This window comes from Morone saxatilis, unplaced genomic scaffold, assembly GCF_004916995.1.
Source record: "Morone saxatilis isolate NCDOM2014 unplaced genomic scaffold, NCSU_SB_2.0 Contig17, whole genome shotgun sequence".
Lineage (NCBI taxonomy): Eukaryota > Metazoa > Chordata > Actinopteri > Moronidae > Morone > Morone saxatilis.
Genome location: NW_023339729.1, coordinates 13268392 through 13279215, shown reverse-complemented (window position 1 = coordinate 13279215; position 10824 = coordinate 13268392). Strand labels below are relative to the sequence as shown.

At 40.7% G+C, this 10824-nt stretch overlaps 1 protein-coding gene across 1 annotated transcript in view; it reads left to right on the top strand.

Annotated features, from left to right (window-relative positions):
- The first annotated feature begins 3618 nt into the window (after positions 1–3618).
- si:ch211-207j7.2 overlaps positions 3619–10824 on the top strand; it is a 9369-nt gene continuing 2163 nt past the window's right edge. Inside the window, exons 1-3 of the mRNA XM_035659469.1 lie at positions 3619–3746; positions 6177–8775; positions 10174–10247. Coding sequence (XP_035515362.1) covers positions 6243–8775; positions 10174–10247 — 2607 coding nt within the window. The 5' untranslated portion in view covers positions 3619–3746; positions 6177–6242. The remainder of the gene's footprint in view (positions 3747–6176; positions 8776–10173; positions 10248–10824) is intronic.

Sequence of the window (10824 nt, the reverse complement as noted above, 5' to 3'; positions counted from 1 at the left end):
TTGTGATGGATCCTACAAAGAAGCTTTGTCCAGAGAAAACCACCAGTGATCCAGCAGCTTAAACTAAATAGAACACAGAGGAACAAAAGGGTTAAAAGACTTAATTTGGTTAATTTTATTAATAATATTTGGTCACATAGTGTAAATGAATTTGCACTATAGTACTGTATGTGCTTTGTGAGATAAGAAATTGTCTTGTTTTCCTTTTAATCTTCCCAAATATCTTCAGTTAATTTGGGTAATGAGGTGCCAGCCTTAAATCATCTTTGGACACTGCTAACATAGCATGCCATAATGGTATTTAATTTGTTTGCCTTCCCTATAACAGCAATAAGTTATAACTATGCTGACATATACCACTTAAAATGCAGAGAGGAGGGTGAACAATATGCATTATAAAGTATTTGCTGCCTTTTACCTTTCAGTGGAAATTGTTATTTTTAAAGAACTTGTTGGATCTTTTGCATCTGGTTAAATAAATGAATCGTTTGACTTTCTGATAACTTTGAGAAGATTGGCACTAGTCTTATAGTTATTATATTATAAGTGTATATAATATTAAGATTGTGAGATATTTTCTGTTATATGTATAAATATAGTAATTGTATTGAATTGAATTATAGCTTGTTTGTTTGATCTGTAGAAAACAAATAATCACCTTTTTATTTAGTTTTATATTAAATATGTCTTTGTTGGGACCAGTTGCCAGGCAACAATCAAAGACTCCAGAAAGTTACTGTTCCCAGCAAAGAAATAGTCCAGTACATAACTCCCTGTAAAATGATAATAACATTTTAAACTTGGTACCAAACTAAGTGCACATGTTCGCAAGGGTTAATTAGATTTGCCTCAATTTGCCTCACTGCAACCTATGGTCAATTGAGATAATTGCCACTCAATTTTTTTTGACACAGTCATTGTTTGGATAATAGATGTCACATGTTGTTCAGATTGGTCAAATGATGAGTCTGCACTGATATTCAGTGTCTTACTGTACTGAGTAACATATTCTACTTTGGCGTATGTTTGATCAAACATCACCAAAGTATTTAACAATACACCTGAAAACAGTAGAATGATGATTTCTCTCAGAATTGTATATGATTTAAGTTTTAACGGACAAGATAAGACCTCTCTCCCTCTCATTTCACTATGATTGTATCTGTGTGATTATATGTGTTACTTTTTTTTTCTTTTTATCTGTTCAGGACAAACAAACAGTACACACAAAACAAGTGTGTGGAAAACTGGCTTCCCAGAAGGTCAGTCACTAATTCACCTACTCTGAGGATACAAAAGTCCAGGGTTGAAATGCCCAGGTGGCCAATGTGGTGATTCATGATTGTGTAAATTGTGTATTTTCAAGTTCTTTCTTGTCACAACCTGCTTGGATCCTGATCATTGTGTCTAGAAGTCAATGTGATGATTATTTATCTATAAAACAAATTATTAACAACCTTTTAAAGTCATTTTACTCCTGGTACTAATTATATTTTCCATATTATGTTATTCTATGTTAGCAAGTAAGTAGTTATATGTGAAAAACTGCAACCTCTTTTAGTATATGAAGGGGAAATTAATGTCATTTTTATGTGCCAAACTTATGAGTTTCAGACTGGAGGGCTCTTTTTTTCCCATGTGTAATTCAAATGTTTACACCACATATTATTAACAGAATTACAATCCATTGCCTGAGGTGATATGCATGTGCTCATTTTTGACTGATTCTACAAATGAGAAACTACTTTCATCTTGGTTATGAACTTGATTACATGTAGCTGCTGTTTGAATTGTTGCTGTCTTTGTAAGCAAAGACAGGGTTAGAGATTACCAGTTTGTATGTGCACTACACTGTATTCACAATAAACGCTATTTTATTTAGAGAAAATATCTAAATATATGAATATCCCACAACATTCAAGTGGGATGGAACCACAAAATAATACAAATAATGAGCGAACTTTTATTATTGCCCAATAAGGGAAACCCCATAGATAAGGAATTGTGAACCTGTACTGTGTTGCAATACTGGACATTCTTGATGGAATTTTTACTATAAAAGCCTCCAAGGTGAAGATATCTACATAGAATTAGTATAATTTTAACACAGAGACATGTTTCCTGTGTATGTCCTCGCTTTCCTCTGCCTGATGGCTGTGAGTGATTCAGCTCCTCCAGTCTGCGAAAAACTGGTCCACCCGTTGGATCAAATGGATCCTCACCACTTCGAGGGCAGATGGGCTTTAGTTGCAGGCAGTCTCAATCACCAGCCATCCATAGAGGCCCTGAGACTACGAGACAGCATTACTATGTACTTCTTCAACTCCAGTGAAACCTCCAACTTCTCTTATACCCAAATCAACCGCTTTGGTGATCAGTGCCAGGAGCTGCCCTACAACATCTCAGTAGAAGGCAGTACCTTCACCTTTGATGTGGGTAATCGCTTCAACCTCACCGGGTCTTTTCTCTATACGTCCTGTCCAGACTGTGTCGTGATGAAGTGGGTTGTGGAGTCAAAGAAGAGGCGATCTCTAGACTTGTACCTGCTGAGCAGGAGGAGGGAGCTGAAACAGGAGGAGATGGAGGAGTTCAGGGCTCAGCTGAGGTGTTATCAGCTGCCTTCGCCTGTTGTGATGGATCCTACCAAGGAGCTTTGCCCAGAACAACCCGAGAGCCAATCAACAGCAGCAGCTCTGTCTAAGGAGACAACAGAGGAACAAAAGGCTTGAGAGACTCTGGTACATGATATTCAGTCACACAGTACGGAAAAATTTGTATGACAGTATTTTTGCTTTGTACAGATTGAATATATTCATCTAAATATCTTGAACCATAGGTTAATACAGGCAATGATTTTTCATTTTTGTCATGGAGAGATGTCACCCTAAATCAACCCTTGGATGCTGCCAATACAGCATGGCATGATGGGATTTATTTTGTTACAATGTCTATTTCTGTTTTATGTCTTTGTCTATATGTGTCCATTTTGCAGATATGTCTCTGATGTAGTGCAGAAGAGTCTGAATAATCAGTGGGGATGGGTTTCCAAAATATAGACACCTGCATGCTTGAAATTTCTTGAACATTATATTATATAATAATATTTTTTTCAGATTAAAGTTTTGGGTTCAAGGATTAAAGGATAGCAGGTGTTGTAGCGATGTGAAGCTTAAAAGGCAAGTTTGTGAATTGTGATTTTGGATTATATGAATAAAACTGACATGACTCAATTTGACAACTTTAAAAGTAAATAGATTTGTTCATCTGAGTACTGTGAATTAGAAAATATTCACTAAGCTCATAGATTTCTGTAGTTTACACTCAAATGTAATGAAAAGACAATAAAATTAAAGCATGCAACCATATTCACCCCTCTATCCCTCTGGTACATTGTTCATTCACTCGCATGGTGTAATAATTAATGTGTGTTGCTTACTAATTGGATTAGTACTATACATTTTCAAATCCACAACAATAGGGTAAGCCTCAAGCACGTGTTCATGCATGCACATGTGCTCATTCTTGTGTATGTGTTAGTGAATGTTTGCTTGTGAGCATGGTATGCAAATGTGTGCACGCACAGGGTACTGAGGGTGTCAGTGGGCACAAGGGAGGAGATACAGGCAGTGAGGCTGTAGCTGTGAGCAAAAAAATTCCTTTTGTGTTGACTTGAATCAAGGCGTGAAAAGTGTGAATTCTCAGAGAAATGTGTGTTGGAGGGCATCTTCAAAGCATTTTGTTAACAGGTATGTGCAACTACATTATTCTAGTATTTTTGATTTACTCTTCTTTTATTTAAATTGAAATTCTTGTACACATAGATTCATTAAATTCCAAGCATGTAATTAATTACTACTGTAGCAAACAACTGTATTACAGAAATGATTCTAAACAGCCAAGACTGCAGAGACCAGGTTTTCACAGTGTTTCTTTTTGCTACAATGACTAAAACGTATCAAAGTAAGTAAAATGTGCAAAGAATAATGTCAGCAACCATTAGTTAGCAACAGAGATAATTCTAATTAGGGTTGAAGTTAGATGCATTTATTTAAATTCATTTGCATTTGTGTCAAATGCCCTTAGATCTTAAAGTACCTTAGGACACTGCTGACCCCAAAAAGGAGGGCAAGTTTATTTGTAAGGCCCGTCGCGGATGTAATTTTAATGATGACCATAATTTTGCTGTTCTTTTGATAAAGTGAGCCCCCTTTGTAGATAATGAGCAAAACATAAGTCTGTTATGTAACAGAGTTTTAATCCGCAATCTCTTGCAACCTTACTTTGCAACCTTACTAAGAGAGCTGGAGAACCTCTGGTTTTTCTGAGCATCTTTAGAAAATAAAACACTACAGCACATCATATTATATATATAAATGTGCATAAAGGAAGAATCTCATTAGGGCATGCCAGAGTTTACACTCAGGGTAGTCCGATTACATTACCATGCCACAATATAAATGAGAGTATTGTTTCACTACTGTAGCATTGCAGGATCATTCTATTAATTGATTTAAGCTTGTTTGTTTTCAGCAGGAATCAGTAGGTGTGAGATTTTTAAGCCAAGATTAGATTTCTTACAGAGTTTAAAGTCTTACAACAATCACCTTCTCACTGTGACAAAAGACTAGTTTTCATGCTCCATTTCACAATTAAACTTCATGTTGAGTGACATATTATGCTTCTTTTATGAAAACTGCACCAGAGTGAGTCTGTCAATATGCAATATTGTAAAACATGGCTGGTAGTAGTTTACCCAAGTAATACCTGATATAGAAATTAGATGTATGTATAGTCTTCTCCAGTGATTTCTTTTGTCTGGCATCTGTAAATTTGTAGAATGCACAAACTAAACTGAATGAGCCGAGGCTCAGTCTCATTTAGATGCAGTGATAACTTTGTTGCCAACTGTCCCATACACCCTCCCCCATGAGAAAACAGCCAGCCTGACAGCAGCCAGGGTGCATTTCATAATGGATACTGAATGATGTCAATGGCGCATCCACTCTAATAAGCAGTTTCATCTGAAATAAATATATTTTTTTTTTAAATGTGGAAATTATAGCATTTTGCTTCGCCTGTCACTGCAGGTGTAGCACAGTACACAGTTTTACCAGCGACAAATACAGTGATGGTATGCAGTGAGTGGTCAAACCAGCCATTGTTGATTATAAACAGTGTCTGTCATGGCTCACTGTCCTTATCCTAATTTCCTCACATTTGGCCACATTGTTGTGCCTACATGCTCCACCATTATTATCACTACACTGTTCCCTACTTGTTCTGCCATGTGTCAGTTCCTGTTGTTACTTGAAGGGGGAAGTGCACTGTAAGTATCAAGCTATCTATGTATCGTATCTGTCCATCTGTCCCAATTAATCAGAGACTAGCCATCCCCAGTGCTATGATCTACATTCCCCTTAATGATCACAGCGTTGGAGTCCAGCCATGCTGGTTTGGCAAGAATCACCATGGATGGGAATGGGAGTTTGTCAGGATCCAGGCTGAGCAGAAGGTGACAGAGGAGTTTTGTGTGTATATGAGTGGGCTAGGGAGGGAAATAATATTGCTAGAGGGTAACAGAGAGACAGTGTGTGTGTGGGTGTGGGTGTGTGTGTGGTGCTGAGCCATTCCCTAGCCTGTAAGCTGATTAAAGAAAGGTGTGTTCAGCAGAAAACTTTATGCGTTGCACAGTGGAGCAGAGTAGCTACTACCTTACAACCAAAGCCAAGCACAAAGTTATAAACAGCTTGCCTGTCACACAATAACAAGAGCACTCAGTATCTGCCATTAAAAAGATAGGGCATAAATGCACGACACATCTACTTATTTCTGCTGCTCTAATCCTGCACCAGCTACCACACATAATTATCTCCACAAATACACAAATTAGTGACAAATTAAGAGAAACGCCCGCATAAAGTGTGGTGTGGCAATACCAGTTGAATAAGATATGAGAACAGACATAAAAATATAGTACTTAACATTTCAAAACAATTCCACAGTAAATGTCACAGTAAACACCATATGATGATTCATTCTCTTGGCAATACTATAGCAAGACATTTCATCTACACTGAAATAATGGGATGTAAAATGGGTGGCCGTGTTTGTTGCTGAACTCTGTTAATCACTCTGTTGTTCCCCTTTCCCCTCTGTGTTCCTCTGCTTTCACTCAGACTGACTGGCTAGAGGCCGAACATCCTGAGTGCTCCAAACGGTTTTATATCAGCAGACTTGTCACCATGGCAACAAAGCCTGTGGCCTGGCAGGAACAGGGTCCTGTCAACTCACTAGACGAGTGGGTCAATGAGTCCCGAGCACAAGGTGAAGTCGGTGCAATCATAAGCCACAGCTCCCCTCTGCAAGACAAAAAGGCTCCCAGGGCAGAACCTGAAGAGGATATAGACGCCCTGGAGCCTGGAGCTCAAGACGAAACTCTGCCAGAGAACCAAACACTTTTAAGAACCGAAATAGCTGATGCAACCAAGTTGGAAAATCAGGCATTAACAAGAATTAGTCTGTGCACCCCCAGGGAGACACGAGAGATGGTGACAGAATTAGGACAAGTTGCCCAACTATCAGAAGCATTACAGACTCAAGAGGAATTGGAAGAGTCTGTTGATCTATGTGATGCTTTCCCGCTTCCTCCTCCTGCCTTCTGTGATTTATCAACAGGAGAACTCTCTGACAAAGAGGATTTTTCCAGTCTAGAGGATGAGGAGGCTGAGTGGATCAGTGATGGTGAGATAATCTCAGACCCAGCAGACCTTATATCTCCTGATAGCCAAAATAGCCAAGAATGGCCACAAACAGCTCCTCTCGCTGAGCCATTTGAGGAGGATGAGGAGGAGGAGGAGGAGGAAGAGGAGGAGGAGAGAGAGGTAGATTCTATATCTGAGGAGATGACATACGATAATATGACAACAGAAGAAAATGTCACACAGCTGAACTTCTTAACAGATGGTTTTGACAACAGTGAACCTGAAAACAATATGTCAGGGGCTGCAGCTGCTGGAAAAAATTCAACTCATCATTTTCCCTCTGACAGAAACAACTCAGATGTCTGCTCCCCCCCTTTTGCTGATGAAAGTGATGAAGAAGAGGAAGTGAGCATTGATATTATAGCTTGTCAACAGCAATGGACAACACTAGATATCAGTAAGCCTTTCCAACCCTCATGTTCTGCCAATATCTCAGTTTCTTCCGAACAAACGTCAACCCTGCCTGCATTTCCCTCAGAAAAACAGCAGGAGGAGCTGTTGTCCCAGAGCCAATGTGAACTTGCCCCCAGGAGAGAAAACCAGGAAGCTGCACAACAGGTGCTCGGCCAGGGCTCTCCACCTTTGTCGACCGTTGCCATGGAGCTGTCCAATCGGGGCGGGACAGCTTCTCAAGGCTCTGGTTGTGTTGTAGCTGTGAGAGAAAGGCAGAGCAGGGCGGGGGAAAGAACAGAAGGAGAAAACAAGCAAACAGGTGGAGAGGAAGGGCAGAAAGAGGGTGGACTTGAAAGGAACAAGGTAGTTAGGCAGCAACACAGTGGAGGACTGTTAACATTTTCAACAGTCCGAACACAAGAGCTTAAGACAGAAAAATACAGATTTCTGCGTTCCAAACACACCAGGATGGAGAGTGACTCGTGTGACGATAGCCAGAGTGACAGTGGAGTTTCAGCGGACTTCTCCCCATGCAGCACTTTGGAAGGCAACACCACCATCTCTACAGGCACTCCAACTGCTGTACCCAAAGAGACTCCCATTGAGAGGGAGATTCGACGGGCTATAGAGCGTGAACACAGCCTGAGAAGGTCCAGGGGGCTTCCAAATCCACCCCCTTCACCAGAGTATGTAGAGATCCCTTTAAGGAAAACGGTTCTCTGCCAAGCTGTAACTGCTAAGTCTGGTAGGTGTCAAGGCAAAGACAGGCAGTTTGCAGGTAAAAAGATGCAGCATGAGATCTTCGAGGAGGTCCAAAGAGAACAGGATTTGGTCAAGCTCGGAAAGGTCCCAGGTTTCTATGACAAAGGCACAGTACGGCAACTCAAAGAGAGGAAACAGCTTTTTGAGGCCTTTCAGAAACCCAATGATTCAATGACTTTGTCTATGTCAGTCAGAAGTAAAACTGAGTCCTGGTCTTCTGCCAGTGACATTTCAACCCTGGTGAACCAGGAGGACATGTCATCGCAGGCATCCACAATAGAAGGCTTATATGCAGAGAGGAGTCCCACGCAGAGCCCAAACTCAGCGAAAGGAGGGAGTTCTACTTCTCTAACCCCCCGAGGACCAGGCTTCTCCAATGGAACAGGCTGTCAGGTCATCATCCTAGAGAATAACCTAAGCGTCCCAGCACAGAAGCTCTACCATGCCAAACCAGAGGCTGAGCCCGTCACTGTAGTTGACTCTGGAAGACCTAATATCTTATCATCCAGGACAGGAGGACATGGTGGGAACAAAGGAAGGGAGCAGGAAAAAGAGGAGGAAGAGGTGGAGGTGGAACCCAAGGAGAACCCCTTTTTCAAGCTGCGCACCTCAACAAATTTAGTCAAAGTGGAGCAGGACATCCGGGAGGCTCAAGAGAGGGAGAAGGAGCTTCACAAGCAGAGGATCAGTCTTTACGGGGGCACAGAGGGTGCAAAAGAAGTGGGGGTAGGACGAGGAGGAGGAGGGGGAGGAAGGCTAGCCAGCATAGAAGTAAAGAGTCCCACATTGTCTTCTTCCTCACTGAATGGACTGGTTGTACCTGGCTCATCATCCAGGGGAGTAACTGGACCCCCAGCAGGTCAGTGTTGTGCTGAGTGTTGATCTAGGACTAGAGGTGTGTGTGTGGGGGATATAACTGATTCTGCTTGCACTCACAAGCATACACAGACAATGTGTATATGTGTACGGTTGCTTGCGTGTGGGTATGTGTGTAATTTTTATATCCGGGGTGAGATGATGAAAACCCCCTGAAACAGCCCAGTGAGCACATTATTTCATTTTTCTCATGGTCAGTGGAAAACTGCAAACAGCTATCGAAACCAGCGTTAGCTGTTATGAGCAATAATTTTGCAGTGGAGACCATAAGCTGGTCGACAAGAAAATAAAATTCTGTAACTCCACAATAAATAAAGCATCTAGTCCGTCATATTAATTGCAAAAGTTGAGATGAGGAAGTCCTGAGTCATATGTCGACACTTTTATTGTCTCAGCAAGAAAGGAGTCCGTTGGAAGAGTCCAATTTTCAGATAAAGTCTAAATCCAGCATTCAGAAAGTGCATACAACTTGTTTTTTTAGCTATTGTGGTGATATAGAGTCAGTGTAGAGACTAATGATAACGAGAGCAAATGTATAATGCAGTTCTACTGAGAGGACGAGTTACAACTTTGCTGCCATTGTGTCCATGTACTGTACAATAGTGATTCCAAACCGGGGTATTTCAAACCCCAATTTGAAATTACACATGAAATTAAACAAATATATCAACACCTGTACACTACATGTCGTGAGTTAGTGTCTAAAAGCTACTGTAGTTAGCTAGTAAGTAGGATCTAACAGCAAAAAGTGTTTCAAAAAAATATTTAAACCTAAAATCTTTTTCTATAATTATTAGTATTCAATAACATCCAGGTTAAACTCAATTCAAACACATATGGATGATGGGTGGGTAAATCAGACAAAATAGGTTGGGAAAGGGAACAACTGCTGTATAGTATGTTTAAGTGTATGTTTGTGTGTGTTTAGTTGGCAGGAAGGGTTGCCAGTGTGTGTGTTTTTTGACTCTATATGAATCAAAGTGTCCCCAACAATTGCGTGTCAAACTGACCAGGGTGTGCCACTAAAGGACTTGAATGACCATGACTCAGTGTTGGGACATGAACAATAATGTATTGTTTCATAGACAATGAGTTCTATAACCTTTTTCATATTCTTTCATTTCTAGAGCCTACTTTCTGTTTCTATTTCACCATGTTCATGTTCAATCAAACACATTTCTATTGCTTACTTCCCACTGCATTCTTCTCTCTATCCACTCATTTCTCTCTGCTGCTTCACCATTTTCACTCATAATTTGATTCAAGGAGGCTCACAGTGTGAAGCAATAAACAAAATCACAGGAACATCTTTGCCTCATTGATGCCCTGCTCTTGCTCATCCTGCCTTCAGCTGCTTTTATATTCTTTCTCTCTCTTGCAGCACGCCAGTCAGTTGGCAAGTTTGGCATGTGGCCCCCAGCCCAGGCTGAAGAGGACAAGATTAACCAGCCAGAGGTGAGCCAGCGATGTCAGTCTTCCCGTTGCAATGAAGTTTGGATATTACAATTTCCCCTATACTACTGCCTACTGAGACAATATTTGACCATGTGGAAACATACCAGGACGCATAGTGACATTTATTTAGTATGTTTTGCTCTATTAATTAACACACCAACCCATCTAGTAAACTAGATATAGGACATGGAAATGTAGGCAAATCACCTGCCTGAGTCACTCTCGAATGCAGCGAAGGAGATATCAGGTTCCACAATCATAACGCTTCTTTAACTCAATTCAAATATGAATTGCAATGTGGCTTTGGGGGTTTATTAGTCTCTCAGCAGCATGAATATGAACGCATGTTTAAAACTGCACCGGATTGTAAAGATCCAATGAAGAAAGGCTCTTGGGAGGATGTCAGCATCTCTTTTGCACCAAATATGGGCCACAAACATCTGATAACACACTGAACACACAGTAAGGAGCTTATCTTTATAGATAAGGGAAGAAGGCAAACAGCCCTGAGACAGAAAGGGAGGGAGAATCTGTAGAGTGGGTTTGCGTGTGGGGGCAGGAGTGTGTGTGTGTGTGT